This window comes from Lepidochelys olivacea (genome assembly GCF_965140295.1).
Source record: "Lepidochelys olivacea isolate rLepOli2 genome assembly, chromosome: 5".
In the NCBI taxonomy this organism is placed as follows: domain Eukaryota; kingdom Metazoa; phylum Chordata; order Testudines; family Cheloniidae; genus Lepidochelys; species Lepidochelys olivacea.
Window position 1 is genome coordinate 74574489 of NC_140415.1, and position 20023 is coordinate 74594511.

The 20023-nt window shown below is 44.2% G+C and overlaps 1 protein-coding gene across 4 annotated transcripts in view; it reads left to right on the forward strand.

The window, feature by feature from the left end:
• Window positions 1-20023, forward strand: part of COMMD10 (COMM domain containing 10) — a 167932-nt gene that overhangs the window by 100459 nt on the left and 47450 nt on the right. Inside the window, exon 6 of one of the 4 annotated variants that reach the window (XM_084629402.1) lies at window positions 899-1064. The exons of the other annotated variants lie outside the window; for them this stretch is intronic. Coding sequence (XP_084485528.1) covers window positions 899-910 — 12 coding nt within the window. The 3' untranslated portion in view covers window positions 911-1064. Of the gene's footprint in view, window positions 1-898; window positions 1065-20023 lie in introns of those variants that run through there. 4 annotated transcript variants of the gene reach the window in all.

The window sequence follows — 20023 nt, forward strand, 5'->3', positions numbered from 1 at the left end:
GCAAGAATAGGTTGGGGCCCCCTTCCTGATTCTGAAATCTGAGCCCCCGAACCTACCCCACTGTCTCCCAGCACCTCTCATTCCTCCAACAGCTCACTGCACTGCACCATAACATATCCTATGTGCTCCCAACCCCTGACCCGTAGATCCCCAGCACTTCCTGCTCACCCATAGCCCAGCAACAACTCATCACCCAGCTTTGTTTCCTGACCACTCCCTGGCACCACTTGAGCTATGCAGTTCCAGCCAGTAGTTTTGCACAGCAACTCAGCTCCATCCATCACCTGCCCTGCCCTCACATAGTGTCGGCCAAATCTGAGTAATGAGTGATGTTGCGACCTGGCACATGGGGTTGCAACACTCCTTAGGTTCAGCCCAACCGCCCCTCTATCATGACAGAGGGGCAGCTGGGCAAACCTGAGTGGCACTGTGACCCTGCATATACTGTTTCGCTGCCACTCAAATTTGACCCAGCTGCCCTTCCATCCAACAGAGATGCACTAGAACCAAATTTGTGTGAGTGTGTTGAGCCACTCTGTCTAGTTGGCCCCATAACCTTGTGGACCTTGACATGACTGCAGCACTTTGCACTATTGTAGCTACTTTATTGCACCCTCACCCCTTAAAATACGTTGTGTGGGCTAACAATGGACATCCTCCAAGATCGGCACATCCTCCACAAAAAATACAAGCAAGAATAGAATTGACATTCCTAATATTTCACTATAAAAAACAAAATAAACAAAACCAAGCAGTGTAAAATAAATAAATAAAAAAAATAAAAATAAAAGCCCCACCATTTCAACTCTCTTTATACATCATAAGGAAGAGCTTTGAAAAAAAATGTGTAGAACACTCTTACGGGCAGAATTGACTAGATTTTTCATTCATTTTACAGGAAAAACTATAATCCATTGGGTTGACAGAGTGACCTCCAGTGGACAGTAATGCTATCATCCTGCAGCTGAGTGTTGTTTTTCTGCAAATCACTTTTATACCCATTGGGCAATATTTTTTTGCCAATAACCTCAGAAAAAATGTCTAAAGTGCCTAAATCACATTTTCAAAGGAGACATAGGCACTTAAGAGTCTTAGGTGCTTAACTAATTTTTGAAAATGGTACCTACACTCCTAATGCATTTAGATCCTTTAAAATTTTTTACCCCTACACTTCAATTAGAATTTTGTCTTTTATTAATTTTTTGTCTCAATTTCTCTAAGCAGTTTATTTACTGTGAAAATAATGTTATTAAAATGAGAGGGGTTAAATGGCAATCCATAAATTCTGCATGAAGTCATTCTGTACAGTAGTTTGCAGTTTGTACCATGACTAGATTTGGGGGTACACGGAGTAAAATATTTCCCGAGAATAAAATCAGTTCTTAATAAACACCTCCCAATATATATATTTGCTTTTCATTTCATTTCTTGCATGACTATTCATTTTAATAACTTTTATAGAATCTTAAATAACTAAACCGAAGTGTACAGATGAAGCAAGATCTTTCTCTAAAATTATATCTCTGCACATTTGTGATAAAATGCTAGTGTAACTCTTCTCCCCTTCACTCCACAGTTTCACTGTTTGAGTGTTCATAACACCATTTGTTTTTGGAGAACCAAGACTGCATTTAGGATTGTTTGAGTCACAAGTATAAAGTAGGATTTGAGGTTCCTGGCTGCATATATAAAACGGCATAAATATGTTATGGGTAACTTACCCTGTCTCATACTATTATCTGTACTGCTGCACTCTGAACCTTGGCATTTGCAGTGCTCCGCCTTTCTTGGGTACTCCAAACCACTACTTTGAGGTAATTTGTTTTCTGTGACTTCACAAGTACATTTTACTTTGTAAAGACATCTAAAATACAATTACTGACAGTGAAACATGCGTAGAGTTTTGTCAGACACACAGATTTATAGATTTTGGAAAGAGCATTTATTTAATCACTGTGGTGCGGCAGATAGGTCCCACCCTGGCAACAAGGGCATTAATGAGGCAGATAGGCCCCACGCCAGCAAAGAGAGGATTAAGGAGAGCCTGGGGATCCAGATGGCTCCAAGCCACTACACCTGCAGCAAATGTCAGGCATGGAGAGGGGAGTTGAAAGAAGCCCAGTCCAGGGCTTCAGCTGAACAAAGAAGCAGAGCTCTGCTGCTCTTAATCAGAGAGAAGTCTGGTTGCTGCCTAGAGACTGAAGTAGCTTGCTAGCTGGATAACCCCTGCTAAGGGATGACCAAACCCTGGGGATGAATCAGTGGAAGCACAGACTGCTTGTAGATAAGCCCTGCATAGGGGTTTGTTGGATGGTGTCAGTTGCGGTTGTTTTGGTTCCTAATATCCTTTGGACCTTAACACCTCAGAAGGGGTAGGACTGACGTATGCCTTTGCGAGAAGAAATACCTTTGTACTACCTTCACTATGCATTATATCTTTCTGTAATTATAAATCGAACTGCATGACTGCTGCCTCTTGGAGTTGAAATCAGATGTGGATTATATGTTGGATGTTTCTGAATTTATCTCAGTGAGGAAAAAGTGAGAGAGGGTTGTATACCTTGTGGTAGTGCTGCCTGTTGGATTTTTGTGTGGAGAGGAAAGTTTTATTATTGAAAATTGTATCTACCTTTTAAAAAATTGCATTCTTGTGACGGTATATTTTCTGTTTTTTACCAACTGGTACTTCTTGTGATAAGAGTGTGGCCTGAAATTATGGTATATCAAGTGGGATGTAATATGGGGAAAACTTTCACCTATAATTTAAATTAATCCAGTCATTCTTCTTCACAGGGAAAGAACACAGATCCATTACAATGGGTCTTACCCTTACTTGCAGCTCCTAGGAGGCAGAACCAGACCTGTCGGTCCTGGCAGACTGGGAGTAGTCATACCTGAGAAGATCCATCTGCCTCCAGCAGCTGCAAGAAGGATTTACCAGAGCTTCTGCTTAGCACAATGAGAAAACAAACAAATGGGGAGGGATAGCTCAGTGGTTTGAGCATTGGCCTGCTAAACCCAGGGTTGTCAGTTCAATCCTTGAGGGGGCCATTTAGGGATCTGGGGCAAAAATTGGGGATTGGTCCTGCTTTGAGCAGGGGGTTGGACTAGATGACCTCCTGAGGTCCCTTTCAACCCTTATATTCTATGATTCTATGAAAAGCACCAGAAAGGGATCCTCCTTATTCTTAATAGTCATCTTATGGGAATCTAAGCATTACTGAGCTCTTATTTAATCTCAGGAGCTCGGCGACAAGCTTGCTGGAAATACCACTTCTGATACTGAGGTAACGGGCTTTTGCAGCTTACAGTACAGCATGTCCATGTGGGCTTCTCTGACAGGGACACCTCATCGGCAACCAGAGGAATAGAGAAGCAGGCAGGAAAGAGTGCAAAAATGCGTGGGCTAACCATATCTTGCTCATATATTGTAGGCTGGCCATGCCCAATCTGCTGGGCCAACAGGACCCTGCACATTCTGCAGGTGCAAATTTTCTTTCAGATTCCCTCTTCAGTAATATCTTGTCTCAAAAATAGGAGGGCACTCTCCCTGTGCCCTACAAAGATGGGGGGGTGACCTGTAAGGTTAGGGTACCCTCAGTATCCGAGTCTTCAGAGATTGATTTCTCTCTTCTTTCTCCATCCCTTCTTCCCTGACCACGTTCTCCCATCAAAATCTGAGAAATTGGGAAAGGCATCAGGGAAGGATGCTACAGATTCTGATTGCAGGGGTCACTCCTGCATAGAGAGGAATTTCTAAAGTTCAGTTTTCCCAGTAAAACAAGTAACAAGGGGTGTAGGGAAGTTCACCATAATACATTTTTTTCTGCAGCTCAGCATCTCCCACAATGGTGATATGTATGGGCATTTCCCCTCCTGTCTGCAGTTTCTGGAGGTAGTTCATATCTATAGCACAGCCCATGCTAGCCATGTCCCCCTCTCTGGCTTGCTGCTCGATCTTCTGCCGCAATGGCAGCAGTCAAGTAATGGTTTACTTTGCTCCCGACTTTTCTTTGCCAGCATTTTTTTGTTGTCTGTTTTTTTTTTGAGCATTGGTGAGTGATTTTTCTTTAGTCTTTCTTCTCTCCCCCATCTTGGCTTAGGTGTTGAGCACTGGAGTGGTCTCAGTCACCCAGAGCCAGCACTGCAGTGCCTCTCTTCCAGATTTCTCTGTCACCTCTCTGGCAGGGCAGAGCTGTCTTGCAAACACCAGGCAGGGAGGCAGCTTTCACCGGCTCTTTAGAGGGCAAATTATGTCCTTCCTATCCTCAGTGAGCATGTTGGTACAGGCTAAGTCAGGCTGGTATGTTGTGGGCCCCACGGAGCTGCGACTCCAACATGGAAAAGCTCAAGCAGGAACTACAAAACAGAACAGGAAGAGACTCCAAAGATGAGGAGCACTTCAGCCAGACAGCCCAAGGGATAAGTCCTGGGACAGAACAGAACCAGAAAGACAAAGCCTTAAGGGGCACCAGGGCATGTGTGTGTCCCCTCATGTTATACCAATAAATTAAAAACCAGCAGGATCTTATTAAAGGGAAAAAGGCAAAATACCACATTTATTGTGAATACAGAAAGAATCATAGTAAGCAGTTATTATAAGCTATAACATTCCATTCAATCTCATATTTATTCACACATTCATTCATACAAACACACACACAGGTTCTGCAAGGTTGTTATCATAAGTTACCAGCCTTAGAGTTGCTCATGCCAAGCCACTGACCAGGTGGCCTGGACATGAGGAGGGATCAGGGCCTTGTCAGATGCTCATCTGATCCTTCTGGAAGTTGATTTGCAGAATCACACCCCCAAAGTTCTCACTTTCTAGAGTCCATTTTTATAGGAGTTTCTTCCTATGCCAATCTATGGGAATTGCTTCATCATGCTGTTGCTGAATCAGTCAGCAGATGGCACATTCCTGACAGCTCCGTGCTGCTAGATGTTATCTTGTTCTTTGGTTCTCCCATTCTTGAGGCTGTTGGGTGGATTCCAGTCTGCCCTCTGGGGGTCCTCTGGTTATTTCCACTTGACGCCTTCTTCAGCCGATGGACACTGGATTCTTAGGCTGGCACCTCCCTGATCATTCAGTTATTATCCACACCAAGCATCTATCCACATACATCATCTATCTCTATTTTAATCACAATTGTTAATACAACAAAAGGGCAGGGAGTCTCTGGGTGCTGTTTCTGTTGTTACAGAGTATTGCTTTGAGTCTCTCTCTCTGTGAATTGCTTTGAGAACAGACTCTGTCTTAGACTGTACTAACGCAATTAGCAGCTTGCAAGTTTCACACATAGAGGGAGAGAAACAGTACCAAAAACCAAGATACCTCTTAATTAGTAATACCCTGGAATTTAAACTGTGGGGAATCAAAGTCATTTGTGATTTTAATACAGAACTTCTTTAATATGATCCAACACTCACCCCCAAAGTACTAAAATGGATCCTAAATTGCCCTGGGAGAGAAGCAGGGCTCATACTTGGCTCCCCTTTTCCCCCAAATTGATTTAGGGAGCTCTGACAACGAAACCACATAACCCAGTCAAAGGGAGATGGACCCCAAAGGGGAGGACAGTGCGGGAGGCATATTCAGAGGGCTCACAGTGCTGCATAAAGCAAGCCACAAAAGACTGCAGCCAGGGAATGACTCCTGCAAAATGAGCCCAAAAATCCAAAAAGATTAAAAAGGAAAAGAAAAGTACAAAAAGTCTAAGGTATTTGTCCTCTGACTCAACCCTTCCGAGGAAGGGTTGCTCTAGGATACAGGCTTTGAGCAGGACATAGTAAAAATGCAGCAAAGATTTTCTCTCTTTCAGATGTTTGAAACCATGTGCATTAGAAAGATGCTGGTGGTAAACACCAAGAAGAACTCCTTGACTCTCTCCAGAGAGAAATTTCACTTGGGAGTGTACCTGAAAAAGGAGTAAATTCTTCCTGGTTTATATTCCCCAAAAGTCTTTGTTTAACATGTAGTGCATTGCTGCTTTCATGTCTTGTGCTAGAGCCACATATGCATGGTCATGCTCCCTATTGCCTTCTGTACCATTCAAGATCAGAAAAATCTCCTGGACTGGCTGTCTTTTTTGAAGAGAGATTTTTATTAGCAGTGGCTGTCATGGGAAATGTTTTGTTTCCTCAACCCTTAACAGTCTAAGATTTACAGTAAGAGCAATGATTATATATATACATGGTGGTGTCATGACAGAGTTTAATAATAATTATAATATATATAAACTCTGTGTCACAACACTAGCTCCACCTAAGGCCCTGGAAAGCTAATTTGCAGGCAAAGCAGGTACTATTTACCACTAAATATCCAAGGGGGCAGGCTTTTTGGTGACGTAGTAGGTTGTGCTGCCCTGGAAACCTCCTTTCAGTTCGTTAATTTAAAAAAAAAAAATCTAAGGAGGCTTTTTAGCTCAAATGGAAATATAGACTCTATTGTGGGTCTTGGCACTCTTTGATCCAAATAACAATTATATGAGGAGTTTCTGAGTAGCCCCCGTGTTAGTCTGTATTCGCAAAAAGAAAAGGAGGACTTGTGGCACCTTAGAGACTAACCAGTTTATTTGAGCATAAGCTTTCGTGAGCTACAGCTCACTTCATCAGATGCCTTCAGTGGAAAACACAGTGAGGAGATTTATATAGAATCATAGAATATCAGGGTTGGAAGGGACCCCAGAAGGTCATCTAGTCCAACCCCCTGCTCGAAGCAGGACCAATTCCCAGTTAAATCATCCCAGCCAGGGCTTTGTCAAGCCTGACCTTAAAAACCTCTAAGGAAGGAGATTCTACCACCTCCCTAGGTAACGCATTCCAGTGTTTCACCACCCTCTTAGTGAAAAAGTTTTTCCTAATATCCAATCTAAACCTCCCCCACTGCAACTTGAGACCATTACTCCTCGTTCTGTCATCTGCTACCATTGAGAACAGTCTAGAGCCATCCTCTTTGGAACCCCCTTTCAGGTAGTTAAAAGCAGCTATCAAATCCCCCCTCATTCTTCTCTTCTGCAGGCTAAACAATCCCAGCTCCCTCAGCCTCTCCTCATAAGTCATGTGTTCCAGACCCCTAATCATTTTTGTTGCCCTTCGCTGGACTCTCTCCAATTTATCCACATCCTTCTTGTAGTGTGGGGCCCAAAACTGGACACAGTACTCCAGATGAGGCCTCACCAATGTCGAATAGAGGGGAACGATCACGTCCCTCGATCTGCTCGCTATGCCCCTACTTATACATCCCAAAATGCCATTGGCCTTCTTGGCAACAAGGGCACAGTGCTGACTCATATCCAGCTTCTCGTCCACTGTCACCCCTAGGTCCTTTTCCGCAGAACTGCTGCCTAGCCATTCGGTCCCTAGTCTGTAGCTGTGCATTGGGTTCTTCCGTCCTAAGTGCAGGACCCTGCACTTATCCTTATTGAACCTCATCAGATTTCTTTTGGCCCAATCCTCCAATTTGTCTAGGTCCTTCTGTATCCTATCCCTCCCCTCCAGCATATCTACCACTCCTCCCAGTTTAGTATCATCCGCAAATTTGCTGAGAGTGCAATCCACACCATCCTCCAGATCATTTATGAAGATATTGAACAAAACCGGCCCCAGGACCGACCTTTGGGGCACTCCATTTGATACCGGCTGCCAACTAGACATGGAGCCATTGATCACTACCCGTTGAGCCCGACAATCTAGCCAGCTTTCTACCCACCTTATAGTGCATTCATCCAGCCCATACTTCCGTAACTTGCTGACAAGAATACTGTGGGAGACCGTGTCAAAAGCTTTGCTGAAGTCAAGAAACAATACATCCACTGCATTCCCTTCATCCACAGAACCAGTAATCTCATCATAAAAGGCGATTAGATTAGTCAGGCATGACCTTCCCTTGGTGAATCCATGCTGGCTGTTCCTGATCACTTTCCTCTCATGCAAGTGCTTCAGGATTGATTCTTTGAGGACCTGCTCCATGATTTTTCCAGGGACTGAGGTGAGGCTGACTGGCCTGTAGTTCCCAGGATCCTCCTCCTTCCCTTTTTTAAAGATTGGCACTACATTAGCCTTTTTCCAGTCATCCGGGACTTCCCCGGTTCGCCACGAGTTTTCAAAGATAATGGCCAATGGCTCTGCAATCACAGCCGCCAATTCCTTCAGCACTCTCGGATGCAACTCGTCCGGCCCCATGGACTTGTGCACGTCCAGCTTTTCTAAATAGTCCCTAATCACCTCTATCTCCAGCGCGGGCTGGCCATCTCTTCCCCATTTTGTGATGCCCAGCACAGCAGTCTGGGAGGTGACCTTGTTAGTGAAGGTCACGCAGAACATGAAAAAATGGGTGTTATCATACACACTGTAAGGAGAGTGATCACTTAAGATGAGCTATTACCAACAGGAGTGCGGGGGTGGGCGGGTGGAAGGGGGGAGAAAATCTTTTGTAGTGATAAACAAGGTGGGCCATTTCCAGCAATTAACAAGAATGTCTGAGGAACAGTGTGTATGTGTGTGTGGGGAGAGGGAATAAAGATGGGGAAATAGTTTTACTTTGTGTAATGACCCATCCACTCCCAGTCTCTATTCAAGCCTAAGTTAATTGTATCCAGTTTGCAAATTAATTCCAATTCAGCAGTCGCTCGTTGGAGTCTGTTTTTGAAATTTTTGTTGTAATATTGCGACTTTTAGGTGTGTAATTGAGTGACCAGAGAGATTGAAGTTGTCATAAATATAAAGGGAAGGGTAAACCCCTTTGAAATCCCTCCTGGCCAGGGGAAAGCTCCTCTCACCTGTAAAGGGTTAAGAAGCTAAAGGTAACCTCGCTGGCACCTGACCAAAATGACCAATGAGGAGACAAGATACTTTCAAAAGCTGGGAGGAGGGAGAGAAACAAAGGGTTTGTGGGTCTGTCTGTAGTCGTCTTGGCCGGGGACAGAACAGGAATGGAGTCTTAGAACTGTTAGTAAGTAATCTAGCTAGGTATGTGTTAGATTATGATTTCTTTAAATGGCTGAGAAAAGAATTGTGCTGAATAGAATAACTATTTCTGTCTGTGTATCTTTTTTGTAACTTAAGGTTTTGCCTAGAGGGGTTCTCTATGTTTTTGAATCTAATTACCCTGTAAGATATATACCATCCTGATTTTACAGGGGGGATTTCTTTATTTCTATTTACTTCTATTTTTTATTAAAAGTCTTCTTGTAAAACACTGAATGCTTTTTCATTGTTCTTAAGATCCAAGGGTCTGGGTCTGTAGTCACCTAGGCAAATTGGTGAGGCTTTTTACCAAACCTTGTCCAGGAAGTGGGGTGCAAGGTTTTGGGAAGTATTTTGGGGGGAAGGACGCGTCCAAACAGCTCTTCCCCAGTAACCAGTATTAGTTTGGTGGTGGTAGCGGCCATTCCAAGGATAACGGGGGTAATATTTGTTACCTTGGGGAAGTTTTGACCTAAGCTGGTAAAGATAAGCTTAGGAGGTTTTTCATGCAGGTCCCCACATCTGTACCCTAGAGTTCAGAGTGGGGGAGGAACCTTGACATGGTGGCACAGTGGTGGGATTAACCTGAAATCATTTTGAGATCCAGTTGAGATTTTTTGAACTAGAAATACAGATTTTAAAAAGGAATTTTTAGGAAGTCCAGAAGGCAGCTTTGAAACTGAAAGCAGCTTGGTTTCTCTCTGCTTTGTGGCCAAGCAGAGACAAAAGGGGATTATCTTGTGAATTGCAGGTTTTCTTGCCTGGAGGCAGGGTACTTAACTCCTGCAGGGAAATTCACAGTCTTCCAACCCAGAGGTTTTTTTTTTTTCTTTTCTTCCTAAAAGTAAATAGGGGGTGTGTGCTCTACCCATTTGCCTGGAGACAAAAGTGGCAGGGTTTTTTTTTAGGATTTTGATTTTTTTTTTTTTGTTTTACAAGGAGCACAGGTTTGAAAAGAAATTTTTTTTTTTCTTTGGGCTGGGTAAGCAGTTTTCCAAGTAGTTGGAGGTTTTTTGCTTTAATTTGGGCCCAGAGCAGAGACAAGGGAATTGTCTTTTTCTGTAGGCTGACAATCACTATCAGAGAATAGGTATTCTATTCCAGCACAGCAAAATTTTACAGCCAAGTTTTGTTTGTTTATTTCTAAACCTCGGGTGTAAAGTTAGTTAAAAACAGAGAGGTTAGAATGGGCAAATCCTCAGCTCGACTACAGCTGGAATTAGCCAAATTTCAGGCTGAGGAAAAACAAAGGGAACATGAAAGACAGATAGAACTCATGCGGCTGACGGAGGAGGAGAAGGAAAAAGAGAGGAAGCATGTGGAGGAGATGGAGAGGATAAAGGCCCAGCAGACTATACCAACAAACCCTAGCAATCCTTCTCCAGGTACCACTTCCCATCCCAGAAAGTTCCCCACCTACAAGGCAGGTGATGATACTGAGGCCTTCTCTAGAAAACTTCGAAAGGGCCTGCCTTGGGTACAACATCTCTACTGACCAATACATGGTAGAGCTGAGGCCGCAGCTCAGTGGACCCTTAGCTGAGGTGGCAGCTGAAATGCCTAAAGAACACATGAACAAGTATGAACTGTTTAAATCCAAGGCGAGAGTCAGAATGGGGATAACACCCGAGCAGTCTCGTCGGAGGTTCAGAGCCCTAAGGTGGAAACCAGACATGTCATTTACCCGACATGCCTACCACATTGTAAAACATTGGGATGCCTGGATATCAGGAGCAAGTGTTGAATCTCCAGTAAATTTGCCCTTCCTAATGCAAATGGAACAATTCTTAGAGGGTGTTCCTGAGGAAATAGAAAGATACATCCTAGATGGGAAACCCAAAACTGTAATTGAGGCAGGAGAGATTGGAGCCAGATGGGTGGAGGTGGCAGAGAAGAAGAAAACTGGTCGCAGTTGGAGCGGAGACCAGAAGGGACCACCCCAGACCACACCCTATTACCGGGGGCCGCCCAAAGCCCCACCTACCTCCCAAAGAACCCTCCAGACCCCTTATCGTCCCACCACCCCGTTCTCCAGCAACCCTCCTCGCCCCAGTGACCCGTCAGCTGGACGATGTTTTAAGTGTAACGAGCTGGGGCATGTAAAGGCCAACTGCCCCAAGAACCCCAACAGATTACAGTTCATTGCACCGGAATCACACCAGAGGTCCACAGGCCCAGATACCTCCCAGATACCCTTGGAGCGGAGGGAAACTGTGAGTGTGGGTGGGAAGAAGGTCACCGCGTGGAGGGACACCGGAGCACAAGTGTCAGCTATCCATGCTTCCTTAGTGGACCCCAATTTAATCAACCCAGAGATCCAAGTGACGATTCAACCCTTCAAGTCCAACTCTTTCAATTTGCCTACAGCCAAGTTGCCTGTCCAGTACAAGGGCTGGTCAGGAATGTGGACTTTTGCAGTCTATGATGATTATCCCATCCCCATGCTGTTGGGGGAAGACTTGGCCAATCATGTGAAGCAGGCCAAGAGGGTGGGAATGGTCACCCGCAACCAGGCTAAACAAGCCGTGAGGCCTAGCTCTGTTCCGGAAACTTCTATCAGGACCCAGTCAGAGGTGATGGACCTGGACCCCAGGCCAATGTCTGCAACAGCAGTAGTGGATCCAGTCCCAGAGACCCAGACGGAACCAGTCCCAGAACCGGAACCAGCCAAACAACCAACACCAGACCCCGTGTCAGCACTGAATCCAGTACTTGCAACCTCAACACCAGAGGGCCCCACCGAACCTGAACTGGCAGCAGCCGATAACCCTACACAAGAGGCTCAGCCGGAGCCTGAATCCCAACATAGTGCACCAGCGGAGAGCGGTTCACCGTCAACAGAAACAGCTCCATCCCCTATATCGCTTCCAGAGGGACCAAGCCTAGGTCCACAATCCCATGAGGAACTGATGTCTCCAGCATCAAGGGAACAGTTCCAGACCGAACAGGAAGCAGATGAAAGCCTCCAGAGAGCTTGGACGGCGGCACGGAGCAACCCACCGCCTCTCAGCTCTTCTAATCGATCCAGGTTTGTTGTAGAAAGAGGACTTTTATACAAGGAAACTCTTTCTGGGGGACACCAGGAAGACTGGCATCCTCAGAGACAGTTGGTAGTTCCAACTAAATACCAGGCCAAGCTCTTGAGCTTAGCCCATGATCACCCTAGTGGCCATGCTGGGGTGAACAGGACCAAAGACCGTTTGGGGGGGTCATTCCACTGGGAGGGAATGGGCAAGGATGTTTCTACCTATGTCCAGTCTTGTGAGGTGTGCCAAAGAGTGGGAAAACCCCAAGACCAGGTCAAAGCTCCTCTCCAGCCACTCCCCATCATTGAAGTTCCATTTCAGCGAGTAGCTGTGGATATTCTGGGTCCTTTTCCGAAAAAGACACCCAGAGGAAAGCAGTACATACTGACTTTCATGGATTTTGCCACCCGATGGCCGGAAGCAGTAGCTCTAAGCAACACCAGGGCTAAAAGTGTGTGCCAGGCACTAGCAGACATTTTTGCCAGGGTAGGTTGGCCCTCCGACATCCTCACAGATGCAGGGACTAATTTCCTGGCAGGAACTATGAAAAACCTTTGGGAAGCTCATGGGGTAAATCATTTGGTTGCCACTCCTTACCATCATCAAACAAATGGCATGGTGGAGAAGTTTAATGGAACTTTGGGGGCCATGATACGTAAATTCGTAAATGAGCACTCCAATGATTGGGACCTAGTATTGCTGCAGTTGCTCTTTGCCTACAGAGCTGTACCACATCCCAGTTTAGGGTTTTCCCCATTTGAACTTGTATATGGCCGTGAGGTTAAGGGGCCATTGCAGTTGGTGAAGCAGCAATGGGAGGGATTTACACCTTCTCCAGGAACTAACATTCTGGACTTTGTAACCAACCTACAAAACACCCTCCGAACCTCTTTAGCCCTTGCTAGAGAAAACTTACAGGATGCTCAAAAAGAGCAAAAAGCCTGGTATGATAAACATGCCAGAGAGCGTTCCTTCAAAGTAGGAGACCAGGTCATGGTCTTAAAGGCACTCCAGGCCCATAAAATGGAAGCATCGTGGGAAGGGCCATTCGTGGTCCAGGAGCGCCTGGGAGCTGTTAATTATCTCATAGCATTCCCCACCTCCAACCGAAAGCCTAAGGTGTATCATATTAATTCTCTAAAGCCCTTTTATTCCAGAGAATTAAAGGTTTGTCAGTTTACAGCCCAGGGAGGAGACGACGCTGAGTGGCCTGAAGGTGTCTACTACGAAGGGAAATGTGCTGGTGGTGTGGAAGAGGTGAACCTCTCCATGACCCTTGGGCGTATGCAGCGACAGCAGATCCAGGAGCTGTGCACTAGCTACGCGCCAACGTTCTCAGCCACCCCAGGACTGACTGAACGGGCATACCACTCCATTGACACAGGTAATGCTCACCCAATTAGGGTCCAACCTTACCGGGTGTCTCCTCAAGCTAAAACTGCTATAGAACGGGAGATCCAGGATATGTTACAGATGGGTGTAATCCGCCCCTCTGAAAGTGCATGGGCATCTCCAGTGGTTCTAGTTCCCAAACCAGATGGGGAAATACGTTTTTGCGTGGACTACCGTAAGCTAAATGCTGTAACTCGCCCAGACAACTATCCCATGCCACGCACAGATGAACTATTAGAGAAACTGGGACGGGACCAGTTCATCTCTACCTTGGACTTAACCAAGGGGTACTGGCAGGTACCGCTAGATGAATCTGCCAAGGAAAGGTCAGCCTTCATCACACATCTCGGGCTGTATGAATTTAATGTACTCCCTTTCGGGCTGCGAAATGCACCCGCCACTTTCCAAAGACTTGTAGATGGGCTCCTAGCGGGATTAGGAGAATATGCAGTCGCCTACCTTGACGATGTGGCCATATTTTCGGATTCCTGGGCAGACCACCTGGAACATCTACAAAAAGTCCTTGAGCGCATAAGGGAGGCAGGACTAACTGTTAAGGCTAAGAAGTGTCAAATAGGCCTAAACAGAGTGACTTACCTTGGACACCAGGTGGGTCAAGGAACTATCAGCCCCCTACAGGCCAAAGTGGATGCTATCCAAAAGTGGCCTGTCCCAAAGTCAAAGAAACAGGTTCAATCCTTCTTAGGCTTGGCCGGTTATTACAGACGATTTGTACCGCACTACAGCCAAATCGCTGCCCCACTGACAGACCTAACCAAAAAGAAACAGCCAAATGCTGTTCAGTGGACCGGAAAGTGTCAGAAGGCCTTTAACAAGCTTAAAGCGACACTCATGTCTGACCCTGTACTAAGGGCCCCAGACTTTGACAAACCGTTCCTAGTAACCACAGATGCATCCGAGCGTGGTGTGGGAGCAGTTTTAATGCAGAAAGGACCTGATCAAGAATTCCACCCTGTAGTGTTTCTCAGCAAAAAACTGTCTGAGAGGGAAAGCAACTGGTCAGTCACTGAAAAAGAATGTTATGCCATTGTCTACGCTCTGGAAAAGCTACGCCCATATGTTTGGGGACGGCGTTTCCACCTGCAAACCGACCATGCTGCACTAAAGTGGCTTCACACCGTCAAAGAAACTAACAGAAAACTTCTTCGGTGGAGTTTAGCTCTCCAAGATTTTGATTTCGACATCCAACACATCTCAGGAGCTTCTAACAAAGTGGCTGATGCACTCTCCCGTGAAAGTTTCCCAGAATCAACTGGTTAAAATCGTCCTTGAGATGTGGAAAATATTGTTAGTCTTTATGTACTTGGTAGTATATTTAGAGATGCATGTGTCTTATTAACTCTGTTTTCCTAGAGCTCCAGGAAGAAATCCCAGCCAGTGTTTCACCCTAGCTGAGATTTGGGGGGCGTGTCATAAATATAAAGGGAAGGGTAAACCCCTTTGAAATCCCTCCTGGCCAGGGGAAAGCTCCTCTCACCTGTAAAGGGTTAAGAAGCTAAAGGTAACCTCGCTGGCACCTGACCAAAATGACCAATGAGGAGACAAGATACTTTCAAAAGCTGGGAGGAGGGAGAGAAACAAAGGGTTTGTGGGTCTGTCTGTAGTCGTCTTGGCCGGGGACAGAACAGGAATGGAGTCTTAGAACTGTTAGTAAGTAATCTAGCTAGGTATGTGTTAGATTATGATTTCTTTAAATGGCTGAGAAAAGAATTGTGCTGAATAGAATAACTATTTCTGTCTGTGTATCTTTTTTGTAACTTAAGGTTTTGCCTAGAGGGGTTCTCTATGTTTTTGAATCTAATTACCCTGTAAGATATATACCATCCTGATTTTACAGGGGGGATTTCTTTATTTCTATTTACTTCTATTTTTTATTAAAAGTCTTCTTGTAAAACACTGAATGCTTTTTCATTGTTCTTAAGATCCAAGGGTCTGGGTCTGTAGTCACCTAGGCAAATTGGTGAGGCTTTTTACCAAACCTTGTCCAGGAAGTGGGGTGCAAGGTTTTGGGAAGTATTTTGGGGGGAAGGACGCGTCCAAACAGCTCTTCCCCAGTAACCAGTATTAGTTTGGTGGTGGTAGCGGCCATTCCAAGGATAACGGGGGTAATATTTGTTACCTTGGGGAAGTTTTGACCTAAGCTGGTAAAGATAAGCTTAGGAGGTTTTTCATGCAGGTCCCCACATCTGTACCCTAGAGTTCAGAGTGGGGGAGGAACCTTGACAGAAGTGTTCTCTGATTGGTTTATGAATGTTATAATTCTTGATGTCTGATTTGTGTCCATTTATTCTTTTACGTAGAGACTGTCCAGTTTGACCAATGTACATGGTAGAGGGGCATTGCTGGCACATGATGGCATATATCACATTGGTAGATGTGCAGGTGAACGAGCCTCTGATAGTGTGGCTGATGTGATTAGGCCCTATGATGGTGTCCCCTGAATAGATATGTGGACACAGTTGGCAACGGGCTTTGTTGCAAGGATAGGTTCCTGGGTTAGTGGTTCTGTAGAACCACTTTTCTTTTTAATTATATGAGGGACATCCGTTAGATGATTAAACACACCAAGGGACATGAGAGACAGAAGGGATACTGCAGAAAAACCTTCTTCATTCTTCAAGCACACATGACTACAGTCTGACTACATAGTGTAGTTCCTTGAATAGAGGACAAGTGGCAGAAGATGTTGAAGTGTGGGATCACTACTACATTAGAAAAATGAATCTGAGGCAGAGAGATCCAGCCTAAATGAATCTGAGGCAGAGAGATCCCTAGGGTTAAATGTAACCCCTAAACCAAGGTTAATGATGTCCTATTCTTCTTCCAATCAGCTGAAACTTCAGAGTATGAAGACTGCAATATATCATCTTAAAACTGCAGTAATTGATCTCCCAGGCAACAAGAAGGCTTAGAAATTTACTCCATCTTCTTTTTAGAGCACAAATCATTCCAAAGACAGAGGGTGCCTAACCTCAGCTTCTTAAATTGAATCCTCTGGAAGCCATGGTTCAGGATGGAAACCCTAAATTCCACTTTAGCAACCATTTCTAAAGGAAAATTATTTTCCCCCCTCTGTCAATCAATTTGAAGAATATCTATCTGCACATCATAACATGAACCTCCCATAGGAGACATCTCATCTTCGCATGCAACAGAAAACATTTGTAGTATGTTGACTTACTTTTTGGCCCACCTGCCTTTCTGAGTGCTTCTCAACATACTAGTTAACACATTGTTTTCCTTGGACAGAAAAGAATTCATGTATACTCACTCTAAAATGACCTGTTCTACAGAGTACCCTCCCTGCAAAAGGCCACATAACAGCCCAGGTTGTATTCTGAAATAACATGGATTTGTCAACACTACCAGGAGCCAAATGATTCCACACATTTGATATTATTTACAAGAGTTATCATAGCTATCAACCTCCACAGAAGTATTTCTATCAAGAGAGGATTCAGAAGCTGGTGGCTGAAAGGCACAATATAATTTGTTATTCAGGCACAGCTATGAGCGCTCTGATGTCTCAGATTAGAACAATGGTGTTGCAGAGTGGGCTGCACGATAGCGCCCCGGCTGGCTGATCTTGGCACTGCAGGCTCTCCCAACCTCAGTTTCCCCTCACCCAGGTTTTGTGTCTCTCGCAGATTCATGTGGCTCAATTCCCTTTTGGGATAACAAAAGACCAGACTTTAATACTATAATAGGGTGGAAAGCCCTGAAGTAGGGTAAAGAGGACTCTAGGAAAATAGCCTGGGAGTCAGCACTCTATCCCAGAGCAGAGAGAGTGAAAGGTTGCCCAGAGGGGCTGAGACTGTGAGAGGGACTCCAGGGAAGAATTCTGGGAATCAGCACTTTTTACCCCACTTGAGCCTCCCCTGAGCCTACCTTCTGCTCTCCCTTTAAGTCTCTCCACTCTGTTATAGAGAACTGAGTCCCCATGTTTCCCTTGGAATACACTGCTTTCTGCAGACCCTGGCTCAGGGCCTTCCACAGAAGCCTGCCCACTCCCCGTGGTTACCTATCTCTCTCAGCCTTTTTATAAGGCCCAGCTGTCCATTAAACTATCACCTAACCCTTCTTAATCTTGCCACCTCAGGCTGGGAGGCAGCAAATCAATTTTGATACAGGTAGGGCTGGCTCTGTCTCTCCTTAAAGAGGACAGTCAACCTGTGACAGTTGGTCCATTACACCAATATACTATTGAGTGAGGTTCCATATGAATCCACTCTAGAAGCTTCCTGATTTCTTGAGTCCACAGGACCCATCATCTGTGTCCTTCCTTGTCGTGTTGCAAAGGGGTACTTAGAGGGCCAGAGTATATAAAAATTGAAGAGGGTTGATGGAGCAAATTGATGTCACCTTCAAGTGCAGGGAAGCTAATTCAGGGAACAGTTTCATCCAAGGTTAATGGAGGAACAGACGTCCAGAACAGTATCAGTTGGATCAAACTCAGAGTAATCAGTTATGCCCTAAGACTTTTAATCCCAATTCTGATCAGCCAAGATGTACTTACATCTAACAACATCTTTTTTTCATCAAGAGAAGGTACCAGATCATCAATCCTGTTATTAGCATTTAAACTTCTCTTTTCTTGGGTGAAGGGAGAAGGGATAGGAAAGGGAAGGGGGGAGAGAGAGAAAGAGAAATCTGTATTCTCAAGCACTACATGTAAATAGATTATAAACACCATACCAGCTGGTTAAGCAGGCAAAGGATAAATCCAGGAGAGAGGAGTACACACCTCTCAAGGTCTTCAAATGGGGAAACAGACCCTGTGTTGCTGCTCTTTAACAGACCTTTTGCATCCAAGATCCACAAAGATACTGAAGTCGTATTCCAGATAAAGAAATTAATAGTCAGGGCATGATCATGGCTACGTTCTTCCCTGGCAAAAAGCATGACTGTCTTTTTCTGTTCATAATGTTCTCCAGGACATCTTTTTTTTTTTAAAAAAAGGGCAAAAGTAGGCCCCTCGTTGTCCAAAGAAATCCTGTTTCTTGAACCCAATTCAGGTAGCACTAGTTGGTTATGCCACCTTTACAAGAAGACTCTTTTCTCAAGGACCACAATCCACACCCAGGACCAGAGTAAATAATATAACTACAGAATCCTGAAGAAGTACCAATTAAAATAAGTTATTCAGATGTGTTTGTTGTACCTTTAACTTTGAGCAAGTATTCCACAAAAAGGACATATTCAGGGCCATGCCAATATGTAAGGCATTAGTACGGATGGATCCATTCAAGACAAGTGCAAAGCCTGTCCTTTTTTGGAGTTCTTACAGTAAAGTCTTAATACAGGCCTAAAACCTCAAACTGTAATATCCAAGTGGTAACTATTTCCAGCTCGCTAGAGATAGCAAGCAGGTTTTGGATTGCCCTCTTGTCCAGACATATGATTTCTTATAGCTGTGCTTCTCAGCTCTTCACAAATGAGGAGAAGTCCCTCTAGGGATCTAAATCTTGTTGTAAACACCCTGGTTAAGCATTCTTTTGATCTCTTGTCAGAAGTGCCGTTAGATTTTCTATCTTTAAAGATTGTCATTTTGGTTGCAATCACTTTGGAAAGGAGTGTTTTTGGAGGTTTTGGAGTGTTTTACTGAGGAACAGCAGTACTGAGCTTCTCATGAAGGCAAAGATGTTCTAAGAGCTAATGCAGTCTTTAGTCCAAAAATAATTTGGTTACAAGATCCTTTTTTGTGCAAAAACACCTTTTAAAATAAATAAATTTAAGGAAACCAAACAAACGTCTCACTCACCTCTGATATACTCTTGATGGGAGGAAAGCTCTAAAAATCAACATTGAATACAGTACCCAATTCAGAAAATCTCTAACTCTGTTGGGCTCTAACTTATTTATCATAAATTTTAAAAAGGCTGGTAAGTCTTTAGTTATTACATGGCTAAACTGGTAGTTTTCAGAAACTATAAAAGGGAAAAGCTGTTTTTTCCCTTGAACATTCATGCTCATTCATTTGGGGCCATGAAAGCCTCCTAGTGTGAAGCGGTAGATGAAACACACACAAAGAATTGTGGGTTGGCCACCTGGTTGTTTTTCCGCTCCATTGTGTGTGTGCGTGTGTGTGTACACACTCAGACATTGCCCCCTCCTTTAAGAAACTCCCTCATATAATTTATTTATATTTTAGGAGGGAGTTTCTTAAAGGAGGGGGCAATGTCTGTGATTGTACATACACATATATTTATATGTATTTTAATTTTTGGAATTCAAACTGTAATTCATTACTCGTTGAGATGACTGGTTTCCTGTGTGCCAACATCTAAAACAGTAAACCACATTATCAAACTTTGAGACTTGTTATGATTTTATTGCTAGTAATGTTACAGTTCTATAGTTACTTTTTTTATATATATATATACATGCCAACAGTCAATTTGGAAAACAAGAGAAAAGGATTGCATCACATCACTAATGCTAGCAAAAGAGTGAAATTTTGGCCATTTTATTTTTGTTCTGAAATACAAATGTGGTATATTGCAGTGTCTTAAAGTTGTAAGGAACACCTCATATGGAACTTCATCATAGGAGAGATCTTTTGGAGGCTTGAGCGTAGCTCTGAAACCAGTAATTTTGATTAGAAATTCAGCATTCTA